At 41.6% G+C, this 24,624-nt stretch overlaps 1 protein-coding gene across 5 annotated transcripts in view; it reads right to left on the bottom strand.

Moving 5' to 3' along the window:
• MAP7 (microtubule associated protein 7) overlaps window positions 1–24,624 on the bottom strand; it is a 166,371-nt gene that overhangs the window by 57,071 nt on the left and 84,676 nt on the right. For all 5 annotated transcript variants that reach the window (XM_033406525.2, XM_049695582.1, XM_049695580.1 and 2 more), the window contains exon 2: window positions 5,715–5,816. In XM_033406525.2, coding sequence (XP_033262416.1) covers window positions 5,715–5,816 — 102 coding nt within the window. The remainder of the gene's footprint in view (window positions 1–5,714; window positions 5,817–24,624) is intronic.

Raw genomic sequence — 24,624 nt, 5'->3', positions numbered from 1 at the left:
ACTTAAAATCAGCTTTGTTTTACCTGCTACTTAATTAACATCACAATTTTAAGATCTCTTATTAAAAATAGAAACCTACTGGAATAATACTTTAGAGACAACTGGCAGAGCTTCATCAACAGACTTAAAGGACTTGCATCCCAAATGCGTCTTAAACGTCACAGAATTTGTACATTTAAGGGAAATAAAAACTGTCTAAAAGTACATTAGGACCTGCATAAACCTGGCAGTGTGTATCATGGGCAGGACCAGGCGATGATATTTTATGCTTTTCCTTTGCTTTAAGGTATGCTTTTTCAAAAAATTCATAATACGAACCCCTCACTAGCTCATACTCATTATGATAATTATTTCCCAGATTTACTAATCATTTATGAGGTCTCAAATATTTTTTATGTAGAAAAATGTGGCCTCTGGTCCCAAAAGGTTTTCCTCTGACACTAGAAGAGGGGCACGTGGACTCCCCTCAGGCACTTTGTTAAGGATCACAGACAGGGGAGTTCTGCTGTCCTTTGTTTTTGGAAGTGACAGCCATAGCAAAATGGTATTTTGAAGAAAAAATGATCTGAGAACAAAAGCCAAAATGAAGTCAGAAGAAAGACTTCCAACAATTACTTATTGCTTAAAAGAAGTCCTTAAATAATGAGGTTTTACTCCCTCATGAAAACTTTGATTTTTTTTTATTATGAAACTTGAAAATCAACTTTATTTATAAAAGCCACATAGGCACATTATAGAAAGTCTGTAAAACAGAGTCTATAAAGTCAAATTTTGTTCATGGAATATGGAGTATGTGACATTTCTAGCTTACTTTCAAGTACTTGCCAAATTTCACACAAAATTTTGAAAAGAAGGTTTTAATAGCAACGTATGGGACACGCACACTCATCCTCATCTACCTTCTTCCATCCAAACCAACCCTGAGAACTCTAAGTCAATAACTGATGTTTCTGCAGTCATGAGGCAATACTCAGTTATGCAATGGAATGCTTGCTTGCCTTTTAGATGCATAGTTGGAAAAGAGCAATGCAAGAGGGGGCATAGTTTACCTCTGATTTCTATGCTATCATTTCATATGAAAATTACACTCTTCACAAACTGTATCCTGTCTGGTAACAACTGTATACAACAGCAGGCTGTATACAGTTCTATGCAGATATGTCAATAAGAACTATAAATAAGGGCAATGCTTAAGAGTCGGATAATTCCCACTGGCCACCTTTATCACTTCAGTACTGATCTCAATCAGTATTTATTTAGAATTAGGTTTGAGGAAGTTGAGAACAAATGCAACACATTTCTAAAGTATAAGATGCATACTGACTATGATATGCTAGACAATTTCGGTTGGTTTGGGGACCTGGCAATAGAAAATACTGTAGAGTGAAAAAGGTATTCAGTTTGAATTCTGTTTCTGCCCTTCTGGTCACATTAATAAAAAGCCACTTTGATACTAGAATGTTAATAAACACCCTGTGACAGATGAAAGATGGCTGTGAATGCAGGTTGGGAAGAGCAGAGCCTGGTCAGTTTTGTTCATTGTTATATTCCCCATTGCCTAGGACTATATTTGACAGGAAGGAAGGCATTCGATAAGTACTTATTAAATGAATGAATGAGGGGACTTCCCTGGCTGTCCAGTGGTTAAGACTCTGTGCTTCCAATGCAGGAGGCATGGGTTCAATCCCTGGTCAGGGAACTAAGAATCCCACATGCCAAGGGCATGGCCAAAAAAAAAAAAAGAGAGAGAGAATGAATAAACAAATGGGCCAACAGTTTTAGCTAACTTTCAGAGCCAGTACACTTCCATTAAGCATCACTACTGGGGCAAACTCATACCAATCTTGTAGTTGACAACAGACTTTTTAAAATGTAAATACTAGCGATTACAATTTTAAGATTTAATAACTAAAAACTGATAAAAATGGTCTTTAAAGGTAGGATTTCAGAAAGAAAAAATACAATTGAATAATTCCAAGTAAATAGTGAATTTTCTGTAATTTTTGTCTCCCTCTCATTTCTACCCTCATATCACTTTTCTCTGGAACAAAATGAAGGTATAGAAAATGATTTGACATCACGAACATTTCACATTGTTTCCCAACAGATCTAACGTTGTTAGAATAGAACTGAGTTACTTATTCTCAGATGGAGAAGTTTTAAGAGAAATAGGATTTCGGTGGCGGTAAGCTTGCAGCTACACTCTGCATCCAACCTCCTACCTGTGATGATTGCAAAGTAGAGGGACTACCCAAATGAGGGCACTTTTAAAAGTGAAAGGGCGTGCTGATAAGAGTCTGTCTGTGGCGACGTGTGTAAACCTGGACTATTCTACAAAAATTGGAACTAAAGAGTGACCCTCAAAGATCAAGAAAATCAACTCACTTTGACAAGGCTTTTTTCCAAGAACTCACTAGACCTTGACTCCTATCTGAACCACTACTGTTTATACAGTAAACTACTTCTGTTAGGGCTTTTTACAAGGACTTCCATATATATTATCAGTTTATTCTTCACAATAATCCTATGAGTTAGTCAAGCAGCTAGTCATTCAATGAAGAGTTATTGTGCCTATTTTCCAAATGAGAAAACTAAAGGAAATAAATGCATGTGACTAAGGAAGGTGGCACAGTTAAGTGTCAGAGTTAGGCCTTAAAATCCCATCTTTAACTCAATCCTGTCCCCCCTTTTCACAGCATGGCATCTACAGTGTCATTAGAATCAGAAAACAGCTGGAAGATTACAGGTCATGTTTTCCTCCATGAGGGAAATTTATTTATTATTTATAAGAAGAAAGTTCTACTGGCTCTTCTAAAGACTTGTGGTGGGGAATAGTAGAGGGATAGGAATTAAGAGGCATTTTTAATAAACTGGAGTTTCTGCTTTTCTCAGGTACGTGCCCAGTAGTTCATGAAGAAAATGCAATTTTCTCTTCTAATCAGGTCAAACTTTTACCATTTGGGTTACAATCAAGGACGAGGTGAAATGAGTCCTCTAAGAAATAATCGCTCGAAGCACAGAGGGAATGCATGGGAAGAAGATTCACAGCTTGTTCTCAGGAAAAGCTTCACAGTGGATGTGGCAACTGAGAAGGATCGCCAGAGACACACTTGCTTTAAGAAGTGTGGATGGCATGGGAGGAGGGTGTTACAGAAGGAGAACAATGTAAGCTTGGTGTTTCCCAAAGTGGGTGGAACAGTGGAGTCCAAGGCTCGATTTTAGGTCATACACAGACAACTTTTTTTGTTGAAGTGTGGTTGATTTAGTGTTGTGTTAATTTCTGCTGTACTGCAGGGTGATTCATTGATACATGTATATACTTTTTTTAATATTCTTTTTCATGATGGTTTATCATAGGATATTGAATGTAGTTCCCTGTGCTATACAGTAGGACCTTGTTGTTTATCCAGGAAATTCTATATATAAAAGCTTACATCTGCTAAAAAACAAACGAACAAACAAAACTTTTACCATTTGGAGGCAGCTGATGGAGTTCTGAAGAAGCATCTCGCACTTCCTCAGTTAACAGTAGTCATAAACAGACTCTGTAACTTTACAAAGTGTCTCTTTTGGACTTGGTTCAAGTATTCACAGCTGAGAGTACCCTTCCCTCTTGGATAACACAAGACACAGTGTGCACATATTTATAAAACACCATGAGGACCTTCCATTACATGTTTTAAACGTAAAATATTAACAATTTGAACGTGAATAGATGCTTTCTAAATCAGAGATATTCTACAGCATAAGTATCAGAAAGTAAAGGAGGGCAAGAAATTTAACTAAAATTTACTGGATAAAAAGGGACCCTTTTTCATTGTCAGGATACTTGCATCTGGTTAGGGCAATACTCAAAATATCCCCAAAACAGCATGTGCTTCTTTTCTTTTTAAGTTCCTACAGTAAGAAAATCAACAAAAACTGCTTTAGACTGACATTCCTGTGACTCATATCCCATAAAATCTAAAGGTTTTACTCAAGCCTGGAACTCCAACTTGGAACCTCTTATGTCACCTTCAGAGATACTCAGGAAGATAACATGGTGGTTTTAAAAATAAGAGTCTTCTATGTATCTTTGCTATGTGTATACACAAGAAAGCAGATGTAATCTGAAATGAAACGTCTCCTCACTGAACTTGACTCTGGCAACATAAATCAAATGGCTCTATAAAGAGATGGCCAGTTGGAGCAGAAAAGATGTTTTTGGCCTCTATATTTCTATGCACTCTGCATATGTCTCTTCTGATAATGGAAATACTGTGTTAGAATGATTTATTCATATACTGGTTTACTCCACCATACTGTCAGCTAGAGGGTAGGAATTATGTCTTTTAATAATATTTCCCTACTACCTATACAGTACTAGCACCAGATAAATAAACAAGTTATCGGGATATAAAAGTATAAATTGCACAGTAAAGAATGTAGGAATTAGAAGCAATGGTTGATGGGGAAAACAAGGGAAAACCAGTACAAACCATTTAGCTATGTTCAATTCTCATGGTAAAACAAACGGGATTTTCAGGCTAAAGAGCTTCTACTTCTACAAGGATGCTCACTGGAGTATAAGGAACAAAAGTCCACTAGAACAAGCTGCATGAGGACAGGGGCCCTGTTGATTTGCCCATACAGTATCTCTCACAGTCCCAGTCATAGGGCAACTACTCAATAAACATTAGATGGTGGCTGGGCTTTGGGTGGATAGATGGATGGATAAATGAATGAAAATGCAAACTAACTAAATGGGGAAATCTTAGCCTACAAATTAAAACTCCACTGAAACTACACATCATTTGCCAGTAATGGTTACTCATGCAATACCTGCAGTAGTACTGGTTATTTCTCTCCTAAACGGCAAGCTAGATTTACCTTCTCTGTTCAAGACCTTTTCCACATGGGAAAAAAAGCCCCACAAAACTAGGTGCAATAGGGAATGTTTTCTATGGGGCTAGGTACCGTTATTTCCATCTTTATTCTCACTGATTCACTGTTCTTGAGTGACTTTGGCCTTGGATGCAGCAAGAAGTACGCTTCCAAGAACCTCATGGGGTGTTCAATTTGCCTTTACCTTCCTTTGACTGTCTCTTATCATCAGACTGTAAGTTAGTCTCTCCCAAGGACCACACAATGGTTGATACCTGGAAGCAACTGCATTGTCTATTCAATTGTTTGTATTATGTTTACAGAGTGTTTGCTTCGTCGTATCACTGAGTGGAATAGACCATGAATCACAGGCTATCAGATGAAATTACTGTGTAGGTGTACAATCATTGCAGGGAATGGAGAACAAAAACATCATTCTATACCAGCTATGCTGTGTGTAATGATTTCCTTAAGTGGTTTTTGAAAAAGTCACAAAAGAGATATGCAACAATGCTGGGCATACAGGTACAGAAAATGGTGTCATATCTATCATTTCAGGCAGAATGGCAAAATTATTTCCTCTTACACACTGCTTGACAGTAAACAGTGCATTCACATACACCATCTCACTGACTGTCAAAATGATTCTGAGAGGTAAGTAGGGCATAGCCTTGAATCTCCATTTTAAAGAGAGAAAATCAAGGTGTGAGAGGTTCTCTGACATATTCATACGAGTCAGTCTGAGTGTGTGTTTTGGTGGCAGGACTGAAACCAAGCTCTCCTAAATTCTAGCATGACTAAGTCCTTTGGGTTAACCTTCCTTTTTCCACAGCAAAGGCAATGCATAGTACCTGGTTTATTTCCTGTGTGGTTGCTATTCTGTCCTGAAATAGCAGAAGCAGGCCGGTTGGAGGCCGCGGTTTTCTTATCTTGCACTTTGTTGCCATCAGGCGCTATACAAATGAGACAAAAGAGAAAAGACATATTTAGTTTCTTAAAATTTATTCAGAAACATTCACATATTCAACATTTACTGTTAACCCTTGTATCAAATGCTAGGCTAGATTCAGGAAATATAAAGATTAAGCAGCCAACAACCCCTGCCCTCAAGGAGCACACTGTTCAGTGGGAAGAACACATTTAAAAATCAATAGCCTAGGGGCTTCCCTGGTGGCGCAGTGGTTGAGAGTCTGCCTGCCGATGCAGGGGACACGGGTTCGTGCCCCGGTCTGGGAAGATCCCACATGCCGCGGAGCGGCTGGGTCCGTGAGCCATGGCCGCTGAGCCTGCGCGTCCGGAGCCTGTGCTCCGCAACGGGAGAGGCCACAACAGTGAGAGGCCCATGTACCGCCAAAAAAAAAAAGAAAAAAAAAAAAAAATCAATAGCCTCAGCTCAACTAACCAATCCTACAGTGGTGGCATGTTCAGGGTCCACGGATTTGCTCACCCTGGCTGTCCCAGTTTATACATAAAGCAACTGGGAAGAAATAAGAGTGGGATCTAGAGCCTCTGATCTTTGTTCTTAAAAAGGTCATGCATTAGGAACCAAAAAATTCCAAGAACATAACCAAGCAGGTCACCAAAAGGGAAACAGGGAAATAATTTACTAGGATTTTGGAAACGCCTCTAGCAAATGTTCAATGACAAAGATTATTCAAGAGACTAAGGGAAATGTACTCTAGGAAGGGACCGAAGGGCAGAAATATCAGGCAATTCTCTGGTTATATAAAGTATAGGGTCCTTCAAGTAAATTGTTCTTCACACATATGACTTGAATATATTTTTAAAAGATATTTAAAGTATCTTTGCTACTTCTCACAAATCATGTCAAAAACCAAGCCCTTGTTATTCCCTGCCTCCTACCCTCTGCCTTAAAATCTGTTCCACCCAGTCTTCCCCATCCATTCAGGCAACTCCGTTCCTCCAGTAGATTAGGCCCAGAGCCTTGGAATTATCCTTGATTTCTCTCCTCCAATCACTCCCCAAATTTGATCCATTAGTAAGTTCTTACAGCTCTACCTTAAAAAACATCACCTCTACCACTACCTTTCTGATCTCCTCTTCCCTGTGACTGCAATATCCTCCTAACCAGTCTCCCTGACCCCACCACTGATCCTCTTCAGTCTATTCTCATCTCGGCAGCCAGAGTGATCCCATTAAATCATAAGTCATGTCACTCCTCGGTGCCAAGGTCTAACAGCCGCCATCCCACTCAGAGCAAAATTCAAGGTCTGTCCATGGCCTACAAGGTAGGTATGGTTTGGCCTTTACCTTGCACCACTTTCCCCCTTAATTACTCTGATAATACTGACTCAGATCATACTGACTGACTTAGTCCATCTCAGAGCCTTTGCATGTACCTGAAATGTTCTTCCCCCAGATGTCAACACGGGTCTCCCCTTCACTTCCACTGGGTCTCTGCTCAAATGTGACATTAGAGTCCCCTTGATCTATCTAAAACAGCACCTCTATCACGCATTACCGCCCACTCCTTCTTTTTTTTTTTTTTTTTTGCGGTACACGGGCCTCTCACTGTTGTGGCCTCTCCCGTTGCGGAGCACAGGCTCTGGACGCGCAGGCTCAGCTGCCATGGCTCACGGGCCCAGCCGCTCCGCGGCATGTGGGATCTTCCCGGACCGGGGCACGAACCCGTGTCCCCTGCATCGGCAGGTGGACTCTCAACCACTGCGCCACCAGGGAAGCCCCGCCCACTCCTTCTTACTCTGCTTTGTCTGTAGCCCTCATCCCTGACATGTTACATATTTATTATCTCCTCCATTAGGCTGAGGGAAATGGCTAATAACTAGAAAACAGGACTCACTGGTTCAAGGTTTTGGAATCTGAAAGGGTGTGACAGTAGTTATGCTTCAGGAAGACTAAATTTAAAAATGGCACCTAAGAGGGACTAAAAAAAAAAGTTACTAAATTTACCTTTTACCTCTGAATGAAGAATATACCAAATTATGGCTGTCTGTCAATTACATACAGTATTAACTAAAGAGTTAACTAAACAGACTAAACAGTAGAAAGCATCTTACATAGTATGTTTAACACTGTTTAACTGCCCAGTTTCAAATAATTTGTTGGCTTTCAATACAGGTTCAAACATAAACACTGATTGCTATAACACACACTCTCATCCTACTTGCCAAAAACAAGTTGCCACTCATCACCACGTGGCAGGTAAAGTCCATACTAGTTAGTATTGGCCTATAGTCTCACAATTTTAGAGGTAGCCCCTAAAGACCAAAAATTGACTTAATTGGAACTCTGGTGCTCAATATGGATAGAACAACATTCTTCCATATTCTGCAAGGTAATCTTAAAACTGCTCACAAGAATGATTAACAGAAAGGAGGGCACACAGATTTGCAATACCCTTATTATTTTCTTTTTATTATATAGCCACCTCCAGCACATAGTAAATAAAGCCTTAACTAGTAAGCTGTTTAAGGGATCTTCTACTTATTATTTTTACTTAAATGAAAGATAATTAGGACCATTTGTTTAGAAAATATTTCAAATGTATTCGTTTCTTTCTTGCCTTGGCATATTTGACATAATTTAATCTGTCTCTGGTGATTGAATATCTGCAGTTGCCCCCAGGTCCTGACAACACACATCAATCCTAGCTAAGTATTACGTTACAGTAGACCATGAAGGAGATTAAACACATGGTCAGTGCAAGTGACTTTTCCAAATAATCCTTGATTAATCCCTGATAAAAAGCTTTTTTTTTTTTGGTTGTAATTTGCTTTGTCTTGAAACTCAACTGTAAGATATACATTTCAATTAAACTGCAGGTCTGGTTACTTGAATTCCAATTTATCTACATCTGACTTTTAACAGATCCACTCTAGTTGAACACCTATCTGCCCACTTTTTTGTTTGTTTGTTTGTTTTTTTGCAGTACGCGGGCCTCTCACTGTTGTGGCCTCTCCTGTTGTGGAGCACAGGCTCTGGACGCACAGGCTCAGCAGCCATGGCTCACGGGCCCAGCCACTCTGCGGCATGTGGGATCTTCCCGGACCAGGGATCCAATCCGTGTCCCCTGCATCGGCAGGCAGACTCTCTACCACTGCGCTACCAAGGAAGCCCTATCTGCCCACTTTATTATCATTTGGATCTCAGGAATTCATTTCTATCACAAAAGACCTGAGTCCTATTCTTAACAAGACAAATTTAAAATTGATCTTAAAGTGTGTTATGTTCATATAAAACTGACAGGTTAAATTTAGTAAAATAAAGGTAATTTAAAAAGTTGTCAGGCTATTTAGCCCAAGATTATATACTGTTAATTTTTAACCATTAGGTTGAACATTTGTCTAAAGTTTTCAGGCTATGTTTCTGCTTTTCTATTGGTCTTTCCTTTCCACCAATGTAATGGTCCTTATTTCTCCAAAAACCATTTTGGTTAACACTCTATCATGGTAAGAGGGAAGAGAAACTCAAACAGACCTGGGTTCAGCTGTGAGCCCTGCTACTAACTAGCTCAGTGACCTTCAAAGTTTCTTGACTTCTCTAAGTAGGTAACACGGGGGTGAATCTGCCTAATTCACAGGGTCGTTGGGAGGATTAGTTGAAAAGATGTTAAGAACACGGATTGGCATATAGGAGGTGTGTAGCAAATATTCAGCACTCCTTCTCTCAGCGTTTACGCCGTTCCTCAAGGTCCTGGGCCTCCCACACTCGGAGGTGTAGCTGTGTGTTTGAGTTTGTGGGGAAGGTGTGCTTTGGAGTCCGTTGACCTGGCTCTGCCCCTTAGAAGCTGTGAACCGGCCGCACATCACTTAACCTTTCAGCCTTCATTTCCCCATCTGCAGTGCAGGAAAACACTTTCAGAGTTGTGAAAATTAAAAGAGACTGCCAGGCCCACTGCAAGGCTCAATACATGGTGGAAGGTATTTTAGGCTCTCTCCCTATTCCTACACCAATGTGGGAAACAAGGTTTCTAGTTCCTCTGGGCTGTGCTCGCTCATCGCTAACAGGGAAAGCAAACCTGTGTCAAACTGGGGACAGTGCTCCTGGGGAGCAGAGTCTGGCTCTGCTGCTGCTTTCAGAGGTTTTCAGCTCAGGTACAATCGCACCTCCTGGGGGCCTCAGGTTGCGGGACTTATTGGTACAGTTTCCAGGGTACAACCTGGCTTGGGAAGAGGTAATCATCCATCTTTCTGGGGCTTAGAGAGATGACAGTTTTCTGAGATTTAATACCTTTCAAGTTACCATCACATTAAGTAAGTGTGAGCCTTAAAAAAAAAAAAAAGAACCCTCAATCATAATAGGAAAATAAAATCTTCTGAGGTGTTTTTTTTTTTTTTTTTAAACCAAGTGCAGGGAATTTCACTGTTTGAGAACATAATGAAAAGGGAGAATTTATTCGTTTTAAGATTTAAACATTTAAAAATCTGGAAATCCTAGATAACTAGCAGGTAGGATTACATACACTATTTTTAAATTTACCATTAAAATAATACCATTTCTAAAATGACCCAAGTGACTTTCCAGTATTATTTATTTGAATCTCTTTTCATTTTTCAAAAAAGAAAACTAAGCCATATACTATGACGCTCAATAAGTGTTTGCTAGCCTTATAAAACTTTTATTGATCTTCCTGCTAGCTTGAAAGCTTTATTCCATTAGTGTCACATGTAAGTGTATTAAAGACAAGAGGAAGGATGGAGAGAAGCACCCTTGTGGTCTGGGACTCTGCCTCTAAATCACTCTGCAACAAAATATGCAGGCAGCAGACACTTGGAGCTTTCATCCAGTAAAAATTCTGCAGCTCCCGGAAGTGCCACCAAGGTGTCTCTGTAATCCATATCCTCTACCATTCATTGCAGTGTCTTCCCATAAAGGTCATGGGGTTCCCACTGCTTTGTTTCTATTTTTGGCTGGATGGTCCGGTTGAAGAGTCTTCTCTCAATTGATCAAGATAACTGGTCCAACAAATGCTTAATTTAGTAAAATGCTTACTCTTGTAAGATATTTATGACTGCGACCTTAAGGACAATGCTGAGTTTAAACTCACTGAATGACAGGTAGTCTTGACCTCCACAAAAATTATGTACTTCTGTCACCATTATAAAGGGTGGCATGTGGGCTGGGAAACAGCAAAACTTTAGCCCTCAATTCCCAGCTCTGTATGATGGGTCGTACTCTGTGGAATCCAGCCCCACAGGCTACACACATAACTTTGGGGGAGTAAACCAGAAGACAGAACGAGAGGCTGAACTGCACACAACTGTCATTTCTGTAGTTAAAAATGGTTGAATTTTGCAACTTCATCTGTCTCAATCTCATAGTTTCAATCTACCCGTGCAGAACAAAAGTCAACATTGCAGGCCTTGCAAGCGCTGTCTTGCTTTACGTCTTCTTGCTACGATAAATCTTAGCCACAAGTATGACTGTATGCTGAGTCCTGAGCCTTTCTTAGTGAATCACAGAACCTGAATCATAAATAGCGTATTTGAAAATCTGGCCGCAGAATACTGCTCTGGCAATTGAAGAATGTACTGGTTTAAAATCACAACATATAAAGATCACAGAGTAACTCTCAGGTAATTCAGAGTGTTTCACCTAAAATGTTCTGCTTTATGAGATCTGTTTGCTTATTTGCTTGACAGTTAAAATTTATTCTAATATAGCTGCCAGGAGTATTGTAGCATTTAAGTCATAGCTATTAAATGTTTTATCCAATATTATTTATGAAAGTTGCATCAGGATAAGAAGGACATAATGCAATCTCGTAACTTCTAATGACTTTTCTGATTAACCCACATGATGGAGAGCTTTTCAGTTTAAATTCCTCATAATTGTACGTGAAGTTGTATAGGAATAATCAAAGCCCATGGGAGTCAGCATGAGACAAACCTAGGTTTAATTTCCCACTTCACTTCAGTTTTCTTCACATTTATTCAGTCAACACCCTACTCCGCGGAACACCTTGTGCTCAGTACTGGGAAAATAATATTAAGTGAATAACGCATCTTTTCTATCGCTTTTTCCTTTTCCAGACCCCTGGGAGCTTTTGATTCCCCCAATAATTTCTCTTCCTTTAGAAACATTCTTCCCTATCATGGCCTGAAGCACAATCTTGACCTCAGTCACTTGCAAATCTGCATTTATAAACAGTCTTCCACCTCTAAGGAATATATGCTCATGTATCTCTGCTATCACTTGAAACTATGTCAAAATCTGAACTAACTGTCCTCACAAAATCAGCCAACTCAGTCTCCTTGTTACTATCAATGGAACCACAATATTCCCAGGCTCAGAAATGTTATGTGGTGTTTTCAATAAACATTTACAGACACTCCCATGGGCCAGCCACTGTGCCATGCCCTAAGAATATGAAGATTGTAGGACGTAGCGTCCACCTGCAAGATGCTCATTATCCTTTGGAGGAGACAATATGCAAATACATGCAGTTGCAAAACCAGACCAATTCAGTTTTCAAAAATCAATACACTATAGAGGACTAATAACCAAATAAATGGTATAGTATTACAGGGATTCAGAGGTGGGAGGAGGTGCTACAGGGGGTAGTAGTGATGGGAAACTTCACTGGATAAAGATTTTGAAGAATGGAGCGAATCTGTATAAGTGGTGGGGAAGCAGAGAACACGCCTGGCTGGGACATGGCATATGCAAAACTACCGAGGCAAAAAAAAAACGAGAGAGCATCAGGGGACTGACCAGTCAGAATGGTGGGTTTAGTAAGGCAGGCAGTTGAAAATAAGACAAACAGGCCGAGGTCAATGTGTCCTCCAATTCCATGAGTTTGGACTTTATGATGAAGGCAATGGAAAGTCACTGAAGCATGGCCACACGGCACTTCTGGCTGTGAACTACTCTAGCTTCAGTGGACTCTGGATAAATGAACGGTGAGGCCCAACAAGCCCGCTGGAAATGTATTTAAAAAGGTTATCATCTTAATAAAAGGAAATCAGACTAAAACCAGTTATCTTAAGAACGCCACTTTCTGGATAATTTAATAATTATTCAGATTTTTCTACTTACCCTTAACTCTTAATCATAAGAGGTGATTATGTAACCATTAAGGGGAGAAAGTGACACGATTGACTGTGGTGAAACCTCTGTCTGTAGCTGAAGCATCAGGGAGCAGGGGAGGAGCAGAGTCAGTGTGGCCAGCCTAGCAGGAGCCAGGGCAGCACCACACAGGGACCCTGCGCAGACGCTCCGGGTCTCCTCTGCTTCAGATCCTGCAGGAAATGGGGTCCCAGCCACGAACTCCAGGGAGCAAGAGAGTAGGTAGGAAGAGGAAACACGGAATGGAGGAAGTGTGCCTGGCTGGGAAAGAGGTGAGGTGTTTTTTTTTTATTTTTTTTTTTGGCGGTACGCAGGCCTCTCACTGTTGTGGCCTCTCCCGTTGCGGAGCACAGGCTCCGGACACACAGGCTCAGCGGCCATGGCTCACAGGCCTAGCCGCTCCGCGGCATGTGGGATCTTCCCGGACCGGGGCACGAACCCGTGTCCCCTGCATCGGCAGGCGGACTCTCAACCACTGCGCCACCAGGGAAGCCCCTGGGGTGTTTTTAAAGGCCATTTTGCAGGCGGGTCAAGAAAAGAAAATATGGGTAGATGCTGATGAATATCTTTAATCTTTCATAGACTGCTCAGGATGGGGAAGCAGCCACTTCACTATGCAAACTTACAGGTACTGTGCCATGGCAACGTCTGTAACTAGAGATACTGAAAAACAGTGCCGAGTCTGATTTGCCCCCCTGCACCAGGATAAACCACTTCATGGTATGGCACAACACCTGCCCACATTTAGCCTGGCAGCAATAAGAACCATGAACTATTTATTCAGCACTCTATTGCTCATTTCTTGTTGCAAAAAGAAATGCAATTAAATGAGAACATTTGGTAATAATGTGTACCCGAGTCATACACTGCATCTTCCTTACTCATTCTGTTGACAGAAACAATTCAATTAAGAACTTTTTCTTTGCATTTCACACACTCCAGATAAAACAAAAAGTAATGACTTGGCGGCTACACTAGACTACATTAGAGGCTTGTAAGACCCTGTGGAGGTTTTAAAATCTGGAGGGTGCGCATCCAGCAACAACGAAGAGTGACTGAAAGTCACTTTCTGATAACTTCATTTCTTCATAATGAAAAACAAATTATGACAGTGATGGAAAACGATATTCAGCCGAAAAGCAAAGAAATTTGTCCAATACGGAGACAATGCAAAGACATTGATTTTCCAAATATAATCCAACATTGTGCCTAGTTATGTGATGTATGGGAACAGAATTCACCAGAAACATCACTCATCTTCAGAACAATAAGGCATGAAGAATGAAACAGATACATGTAGCTGTTTATTAACAGTTCGTCATCTATCAACTTCGTCTTTGATACTTAGCCAGGTGCAGAACTGTGATAAGTTCTACCAGACAGAGGAACTTGAGGGCAGGGATGGTGCCTTCATCTTTATAGCCCCTGTACCTTTAGTGTTTAGCCCACTATCTGGCATACAGGTGACACTGAATAAATGCCTGAAGAAGGTAAGGAGAGAGGAAGAGAGGGTAGATGATGTAGCCCAAACAAATTGTGGCAAAAGCCCAGGAATAAAACGTATTAATGACAAGGTAAGTAAAAAGAAAAGTACACATTCGCCCCCTTTTTTTTTTTTTCTATGACAAACTGTTTAATGTTCTATAATGTGCAGCTTCTAAGTGAAAAAGGCCCGTTAAAAATCTACGAGCTGGGCTTCCCTGGTGGCACAGTGGTTGAGAGTCCGCCTGCCGATGCAGGGGACATGGGTTCGTTCCCCGGTCCGGCAAGATCCCACATGCCGCGGAGCGGCTGGGCCCGTGAGCCATGGCCACTGAGCCTGAGCGTCCGGAGCCTGTGCTCCGCAGCGGGAGAGGCCACAACAGTGAGAGGCCTGCGTACCGCAAAAAAAAAAAAAAAAATCTACGAGCTGTACATTCTGGTAATGGGGCAGCCGGCCCCCTCCCCAGCCGTCCCTCCGAGAGGCAGGGCAGGGCAGGGTACAGGCGCCGTGAGGACATGGTCCTGGGTGTGCTCACCAGCAACACACGCGGGTCAGTGCCCAAGGGTCACGGGGGTGGGGGCATGATATTTACACAAGGGAGAACCACGGACACACGTGTGACCGGAAGACACGAGGGGCACAGGTGACAGTGGACCCGGGAGGCCCAATGCTCCCGTGGAGGTATACACAAGAGATGTGGGCTGGACGGGTGGGCACCACGCATGACGGGCTCAGGGCTCCTGTAAGCAGAAGAGGCTGTGGAGCCGGGAGACCTCGTGTGCCAGGGGGAGGGGCAGACGCGAGCCGGCCCCATGGGAACTTGGGTGTGCAAACCAGTGCACAGGGGTGAGAACGCAGATGCTCCAAGGTGAGCGACGAGGGAGAGGACACAGACGTGTGCATTAGACCCACGAGATGGGTCCGTGGAGACACGGGGCCACGGGAATCGCCCATTTTTTGACGGCTGCTGAGACTGCAGCGAAAAGATGACCAAAAGAATTGTCAGCTCACAGTCACATCACTCCACGTCAGAAAACAAAAGCTAGTTAGTGTCATCTTTGGATGGTTTTGACATTATGTCAGGCAAGACTCAAAATCAAATGACTGTTTTGGCAGCCACGTGTTAGAAAGGTTTGCCCAGTATCACTTATAGTGAGTATCTGGGGAATTCCAGGGTCAGTCTCCAAATACAGAACACTGCCTATACTGCATGGGATAAAGCATGAGAACAGTATAGACTTTGGCTGGAAACATCAGACAGGCTACAAAACAGGCATTTCACCTTTGAGGGGTTTGTGAACCCCAAATTTTTTATCCAAAGCAACTTAATTTGTTTTGATAATCTGTTTGTTAAAAAGCCAAAAAAAGTCCACCTTAGCTGAAATGAAGAAAAGCATTTCAGAAAAGCACATGTTCCATATATTTTGTGGAAACAACTGGGAATTAATTCTTAAGGTCTTTTGTTTATCACCAAAAGCAGCTTCTTGATTCGTGTTACAAAGTCCTTCTGATACATTTAGCTGACAGGAGTAAACACTACACACTTTACATTCAACCCAAAAGGCTTTTATTTAAAAGCAAACAAAAAATAAACAAAAGCCTTCCTCCAGCCAGATGGCAACACTATAAAGAGAATAGTAAATGCTGTATTTTCCTCCTGTATTAATATAAACCAGATTAAAAGGCAAAAGCCTTTTCATCCCCATGGGTGACGTACGTTCCTGGCGATTTATCACCAGTCACAAGGCAAGCTGCTACACAAATGATCTCTGCCCCATAATACGAATAATGTTTATGATTGAGCCAAGTCCAGGTCAAAGTAGAGAAAAGAGGTGAAAACCCTAACCATATTGTTTTCCAGTCTCACTGAGAAATGGTAAATTACAGGTTGTAGTTCATTGTCTAAATTTCAACAGCTGGGTAGGGAGTTTATCAATTAGACCCAATTAGATTCAATTTAATTGAATTCAATTAAATTCAATGTGTAATTAAAAGCAACTGTTTAAATAACTTGGGAAAGAAAAATAATTAGAACTCAACTTTATTATCCTCGCCTTAATTAAAGTAACCAACTGAAAGAAGTTTTTACTTTTAACAGGATTACAACTTGAAAGAAAACTAAAATGGCTAATGCTAGTGTTTTACAACATGAGTTTTGGCCACAAAACAGAAAAGATTTTGTACTTAAATGCAAAATATAATTATCAAGGTAGTAAATGTACAGTTCTCAGAAAGGATCCCAAATAAGCAGTGGACTTAGTTTTGCAAAGAAACATGAAAGTAATTTTAATCCTTTGAGTATTAGCTGACTGAATGAGTTTAATCTGTGCTTCACATATACACATGGTTGCAGAATATGAATCATTACTCCCTCCTCCTCTGCAGAAAACGGCAAAATACTTAACTTTAAATTTTCTTATGTTAACGCTGAAAAACTCAGTAGGAATGAGTGGTAAATAATGAAAGATTAAGTTTATTCCAATTCATTCCAGGTAATTATTGAACATTTAGCTTAAAGGTTAAGACGATGGGCCAACCCAGTTTCACATGCTGTCTTATGCTGCAGTCATTTCTACATCTGTGACCTTATTTGTTTTTCTTCTCTCCTTGGAACATCAGCCTTACCATCTCTCCAACTATTTAAATCCAATCCATCTTTTTTCTTTTTTTAAAGAAAAATAGCCTTTATTTCTGAGTTTTAGGTTTACAGCAAAATTAAGCAGAAAGTAGAGAGAGTTCCCATGTACCCTCTGCCTCCACACATGCACACTCCCACCAACAACATCCTGCACTGAGTGGTACATTTGCTTCCCTCGATGAAGCTACACCGACACATCATTATCACCCAAAGTCCATAGTTCACGTTTGTGTTCGCGTTTGGTGGTGTTTTGGGTTTGGACAAATGTATAATGTCACGTATGCACCATGATAGTGTCATACAGAATCCAGGCCATTTTTCGTAGTCCAGTTCAAGTCTCCTCATGAAATCTTTTCTAGCTATTCGTATCTCCAACATATTTCTTTCTTTTACTACACTCCAAGGCTTCCCTGCACTACTTAGCATTTGATTTCATTCTATCGTACATGAGGTTTTTTTTGTTTGTTTGTTTTGTTTTTTTGCGGTACGCGGGCCTCTCACTGTTGTGGCCTCTCCCGTTGCGGAGCACAGGCTCAGCGGCCATGGCTCATGGGCCCAGCCGCTCCGCGGCATGTGGGATCCTCCCGGACCGGGGCACAAACCCATGTCCCCTTCATCGGCAGGCAGACTCTCAACCACTGCGCCACCAGGGAAGTCCCGTACATGAGTTTTGAATGTTTATTTCCAAAAGGTCAAAATACTGATAATCTCATGAGAGGCGAGGCAAAAACTGTGCTTTATAGTAAAAAAAAAAAAAAAAGTGGGGGGGTGGAGGGAATGGTTGATGCAATATTTCTCGGTTGGAAATTCATACTGCAAACTTGCATAGGGAAGGCTCTGGGTCAATCCATGCTGGTTGCCCAATAAATATCTATTCTCTGATGCTTCTTTTCTAACAGAACCCCAGTTAGCCACAACGCACAGTTCTGGCCAAAACGTTGAAAACTGAAGTTGCTGGTGGGGTTTGTGGGAATGCTCCTCAGAGGAGAAGCAGACACAGGTGGGTTTGTTCCTTCCCGCTCCTTTTCCTCCTGCCTTGAACCTGGATGTGATGTTCAGGGTAGAGCTTCTGCCTTGTAACCAGGAGGCAATCACGAGGGAGAGGCTATGGGAATAATTGAGATCTGGCCCTGCCATTTTTAAGCTGCTGAACAAGTACTAGCAATGGTTCACTTCCATGTTTGATGTAGGTAAAAAAAAAAAAAAATTCCTAATTTGTTTAAATCACTTTTTTTTTCTGGATTCTGCAGTCACCATTAAAAGCAATCCCTAAGCTAACAGAGTTCTCACTAACTACAGAATGAAGTCCAAGTGTCTTAGCTTCCAAATATCTTCCAAACTTTGGCCCCAGCCCACCCTGCTAGCTTCCGCTCCCTCTATTCCCCAACAATCACCTCTCCCAACCCAGTCAGACATCACTGAGGGCTGAGGGGATGCTCCAAAAGAGCTCTGAAGGTGGGTGAGATTCAGAAGAAGCAGAGGATTTAATTTAGGTGGGGGAATGGGGGATAATAAAACGCTACAAAGGGCAGTGATGAACCAGAAAGGAAAACAAGGCACACAAAACTAGATATAAAAATATCTCATATGTGTGTCTTAGAGAATGGCTTTTCATTCAAGGCATTCACAAGCAGGCTCGACACTGGGGAGTCTGGACGCACTTTGGATTTCAGCACCGCCTTCATTTGGTACATCATAACTTATTCCAATTTCTTCCAGAAGTCAGAAAGCAAAACGGGCTGGTTCATTATATTAAAGCAGATCCGCATTTAGATTTGAAAAACAGCAGGAGGAGCAAAATTAGCAGGAAAAAAAAAGAGCAAAAGATGCCAGATCAGGGTTTTGCTTGGTTTTTAAAAATAAATTTATTTATTTATTTATTTTTGGCTGCATTGGGTCTTCCTTGCTGCACGTGGGCTTTCTTTAGTTGCAGCGAGGGGGGCTACTCTTCGTTGCGGTGCGCGGGCTTCTCATTGCCGTGGCTTCCCTTGTTGTGGAGCACGGGCTCTAGGCACGCGGGCTTCAGTAGTTGTGGCTCACAGGCTCTAGAGCGCAGGCTCTGTAGTTGTGGCGCACGGGCTTAATTGCTCTGCGGCATGTGGGATTTCCCGGACCAGGGCTCGAACCTGTGTCCCCTGCATTGGCAGGATTCTTAACCACTGCGCCACCAGGGAAGCCCCCAGATCAGGGTTTTAATAACATCATTTGTGATAGAAATCCATTCCACAGGAATTCAAACAATTTAGAAGCCAGTAGATTTCTGAAAAGAATGTAAAGGGTTCTCCCAGAGCAAACCTGGTCATCTAGAATAGCTCTTGATAATTTCTTAGCCACAATTCTCCTTTTTTCCAATTATCTAGTATCCTAAGGCCCTATATACAACTGCTTATTAACTGCACAGAAGCACTCACAGTTTGGCTACAGGACTAAATTACATTTATAGAATTGCTGAGAGAGAAGGTATCAGAGTAGGTATTAATTGTACACTTGCCTATAACAAGAAATAAAAATAAAAATTTCAATTGATTTATTTTTAAAAATAACATTAGCTTTTCTATATTATACAAAGACTATGAAGATAAAACTTTGAAAGGTCCATAATCCCCTCACCTGAATAACCCATTTATTCTTTTTATCTAAAAAAGAAATGTCTATCATATGGTTAGAAAATTCAAATAGTACATAAAGCTGTAAATTAAGAAGTAAAAGCCCCTTCTAAAAACGTATGCGCATATATATTTGCATTCAACTTATTCAAAGCATCAGGATACTTGCTCTTCTGTTCCTTTCTTTTCTCATTTGGTAGACAGATTTATTTATTTATTTGGGCAGGCTGTGCCGGGTCTTAGCTGTGGCATGAGGGATCTTTAGTTGTGGCATGCAGACTCCTTAGTTGTGGTATGCATGCAGGATCTAGTTCCCTGACCAGGGATCGAACCCGGGCCCCCTGCATTGGAAGCGCGGAGTCTTACCCACTGGACCGCCAGGGAAGTCCCTCAAGTTCACTCTTTAATTGCACTGCATTTCGTCATTTCCAATACATGCCTACAGTAATCAAATATCAGTAATCCCCTATCTCACTTTCTCTGTAACTTCAAGTTCTCTGCATCTTCATTGCTGTGTGAGAACACAGCCCTGAGTATAATTTATATTCAACACCAGCACTTGATCCCTTGCCCCAGAGTCGGTGTATTCATCTCTTGCAGTTTAGGTCTCTCTGCTTCTGTCAGCCTGGACTCTACTGAGAAGGCAACCACTCTCAAGGAAGAGGACTATCAAAGCTCCAAGACAACTTTACTTTCCTGGGAGACAGAGGAAAGCCAACAAAGGCAGGAATGGGATCTGCCAGGAGCCACAGTGTTCGGTCTCAATCAGAAGCTTACCAACTAGGTTTGCTCCGTGTGGGTACATCTACCACTTCCCCTCTCAGGTTTGCAAGCCAAATCTGTATTGGTTCAAGCTGTGGCTTCTGCCAGCTCTGATGGGAGACACTGTGGGCTGGGCTGGAATCGAACTGCTTCTCTGGCACCTTCTCTGCATAGGAAACGTAGCAGTGCAGCAAAAGTAGAAGAATACTTCCTGGCCACTTCTGTGCCCACTTCAAAGCCAGAATCATAGGCTATTAAACGGGGAACTGCTGAGAAGAGCAGAAGGCTGACGACACCTGCAGTGACAGAGCACTGACTCCCACCTTGGGAGCTCTGCACAGATGCTGTACTCGGACTCACCCTGCTAGTGACCTTCAGGGGTATGTGGCTTGTGATGTGAAAATACATTCGATTCTATTAGGTAATTAAGACTATCATCCTGGAGTGCAAAAAATGTGACTAAGCTAAGACCTTGGTATACTTAGAGCAAATGACCAGAGACTCAGTATCAGGCCAAGGAAAGGGACTTGAATCGCAAAGCATCCCTTCAATCTTCTGCAGGAAAGAAAAAGTGAGACTCAGAACATGGTGTTCTGCTCTCTTTATTATCTTTCTACTAGACACGGCATTCTATCTGTTCAATTTCTTTGCAACACTCAAAACATCCCCAAATAGAGGATCTCAAATTTTGGAACCTATCCAATACCTAAAAGTAGTAACGAGCGAGAACAAAAACGAAAGGAAAGGATCCAAATCTGAAAAGAAACAGGCCTTTTACAGAGGACTGCCAACTCACAAAGGCAACTGGGTGGCCGGTGTGACAACCTGACAAACGGTATCAGGCCGGAAAGACTCTTTACAGGACACTGATGACTATTCGGTTTACAGGCTGCAACTTATATGCTTGTTTTCCCATACATATGTTCATTTGAAGGATGCTACCATCCATTTCAAACAAGAGAATCCAATGACAAGTTCTAAATCTGCCTAAGCTTTAAGGTCTTTCGGGGTCACGAAGAGCTAAGCCAAAGCTAAGCTGCTAAACTGACTCCTTTCTTCGAAGTGCCTTTGGAATGCATCTTATGAGGCCATTTCTTACTTGACAACCTCCATCTGGGAGTTGGGAGCTAGGGTAGCTGGAGAAGCCAGGAGGAGGGTAAATCTGTATAGATAGCTCCTCCTAGAAGAAAGGGAAAAACTCAACAGTTACTAAGTGGAGGTGGGGAGGAATGGAGCTGCCGTTAGCCAGGCTGCTCCCCTTCCATTCCACAGAAGACTGGCCTCGGTACTGGTCATTGGTCACCAGCCACCGGACTTGAATGTCTCCCCACCCTGTTCTTTAACCAAGAACCTGCTTCTAGACCACCAGCTCTGTTTCCAGAATTCCAGTGGAATCACTGTCAGAAAGGAAAATATTTAAAGAAATATCTGAGCTTTCTAGTGAGGTGTGAATAAATCTCAGTGCAGTCTTGGAGTGCCCCCTCAAACCTGTCACTTTGCCTAGATGTGCCAGGGAAAATCTAGGAGGGACAGAGAACCATGATTTCTTTGTGGTTTATACAAATGAAGCACAAGCTCAAGACTTCTGCAAACACTTGTTATTCTACCTCCTTTGTTTTATAGCAGTGAAAACGCTTGGAAAATTTTCAAAAGGGTGTGTGCTTTCTGTAAATAGTGAGGTAGGGAGAGGCTGTGATACTGTTTAGTCTTCAAGTAGGCTAAGGAAGGAGAGCAATTATGGATGGGTGACGACAGGGCAGGGAGAAGGGACTGGGAGAGGGAGAAAATCAGCTTTCAAAACAGAATATGAGCAATGTAAGGGTAGATCATTGTACTATTAGAATAGATGTTTAGAAAGTGCTGAGTGCATAACTGAGTTTTTCTTTTTTCATAGAGATTCTATGATAACATCACTAGATAACAGGTTAAATAGGCTTTTGTGGGTTATCAGTTGCACATGCAATATTTTTATAACGTGAATGTGTTCCAGCTTTCTAACAGCCGATTCATAAATAAACTCTGGAACACAACCCATATATCATCAGGAATTGCTACTTTTTTTAAGACACTACAGCAGTCTAGCAAATATGTATAAAGCAAAGGTCATAGGTGATCATATTTTAGGACTAGTTGAGAAAGGAAGTTCACTTAATAAGTGTAATTAGCCATTTCAGCTTTTTAAATGTCTGAAACAGTCATTCATATTTTCCTCAATTCATTACCTCTGGATATGCTATTCAGTTTTCTTTAGGCAAGATTTTTTGGGCAGGCAGGGCTGAACTTGACTTTGTAAACAAATATTCTGTAGCAAAATTATGGCAATTACTAATGCCTGACAAAAACTCCATTTTTCATATGTCTAAAAGATAAACTCTTTCATAATCTCAAAACACCATGGCTAAGCATTTACTCCACCTCAAAGCAGGAACGGGAAAGATGAGTATGGCTGACGCCCATCTCAGTGGGAGTTGTTTTCATACAAGGAAACACTTACCTTCTCTAACTCACCAGACTGATTTTAGAGCATCTTAATCATTAAAAAAAAATCACATTAAAGTCATATGTGGGGCTTCCCTGGTGGCACAGTGGTTGAGAGTCCGCCTGCCAGTGCAGGGGACACGGGTTCGAGCCCTGGTCCAGGAAGATCCCACATGCCGCAGGGCAACTAAACCCGTGCACCACAACTACTGAGGCTGCGCTCTAGAGCCCACGAGCCACAACCACTGAGCCCACATGCCACAACTACTGAAGCCTGCATGCCTAGAGCCCCTGCTCTGCAACAAGAGAAGCCGTGACAATGAGAAGCTCACACATCGCAACGAAGAGTAGCTCCCACTCGCTGCAACTAGAGAAAGCCCGCATGCAGCAACGAAGACCCAACACAGCCAAAAATAAAAACAAATAAATAAATTTATAAAAATCATATGTGGACGTTGGCCTTCAGAATGATCAAATTAATGTGTGATCACATTAAAAATGAGCATCTAAGTCTTTACACTGAGTAACCAGTCACATACAATTTTTGCTGTATCTATCCTCTATAACAATACATCAGCCTCGGCAATGCAGGCATTGATGACATGATGGTATAACTCCACCATACGTGGAGGTAGGAATAAATACAAATGACATCATTATGTTTCATCTTCATCACCTAGGCTGATTTTTAAATCCTCCATGTGTATGCACCCTGTGCTGGGCTAGGACTAGGTGAGTTAAATGGGTTAAACAGGTGAACTTCTGAGACCTCTTGACTGCCTGAAATTCTACTTGTGTATCTGGTAGAGCAACATCTCTGTAACAAAGAAAAATGTTTTACAATGACATACATCGCTGTCAGAAACACTATTGCCTATGGCAGAAATACTATGGAAGGTACATTCTATTATCTTCAGTTTCAGCAGAGAACTGCCTCCTTGTCCCTTTCCTTCCTCCTCCACTGACTTCCAAGCAGTATGGGCTATGTTGGAGGTGTGGCTGCTTCCAGTCTGAGCGAGACTCCCCATGATGAGAGCCCAATAGTCCCCCTCGGACTCCTTGGTAATTGAACTGGATAAGGTCTGGCACCCACCCATGAGAAGCCTGTACCAGAGAGAGCATCTCAGCACTCTCCCAGTGTTGACAGAGGGTGGACTTCCCTACCTCCATCCTCAGAGCCCTTGGCCCACTCCACAGAGATGCCCAGAAGCCAAATAGCTTTGCTCCTAAGACTTCTGTTTGGGGACACATCACTCCACCCTGGAGGAAAGCCAGCACCATCTCTGTGAGCAGTTCCCTAAAACTCACTGCTACTTAGAGCAATTGATATAGCTGCTGCCTTTGCTGGGGTTACACAAATACTGACACTGGTCTGACTTACATCAATCTGAGGTCATTTAGCTAAATTTGCATTTAAGAATGACAGTTTCATCTAAAGTTTTAGGGACAGAGATAGAATTTAGTCATTTCATAGGAGCCTAAAATGAACACACAAATGGCAACACATTTTCATTTTCATTGATCTGGAGATTATTTTGTTGATTCTCCTTTCACTAGGAAAAAAAAATCTTAGCCCTTTTATAAAACTTGACTTTAAGAAAAAGCTTAAGCTGAGTATAAAAGCTAGAAAAACTATCCTAATAGTATGCAATGTCCAAAATGTTGATTATAAATCTTCACATCTAGGTTTTAGATTATTATAAACCTTTTTGGATTACTTAAAACCATGCTTCAAATTCTAATTA

Source organism: Orcinus orca, chromosome 12 (assembly GCF_937001465.1).
Source record: "Orcinus orca chromosome 12, mOrcOrc1.1, whole genome shotgun sequence".
NCBI lineage: Eukaryota > Metazoa > Chordata > Mammalia > Artiodactyla > Delphinidae > Orcinus > Orcinus orca.
Note: the sequence above shows the minus strand (reverse complement) of the source record. Positions and strands in the feature narration are given on the sequence as shown.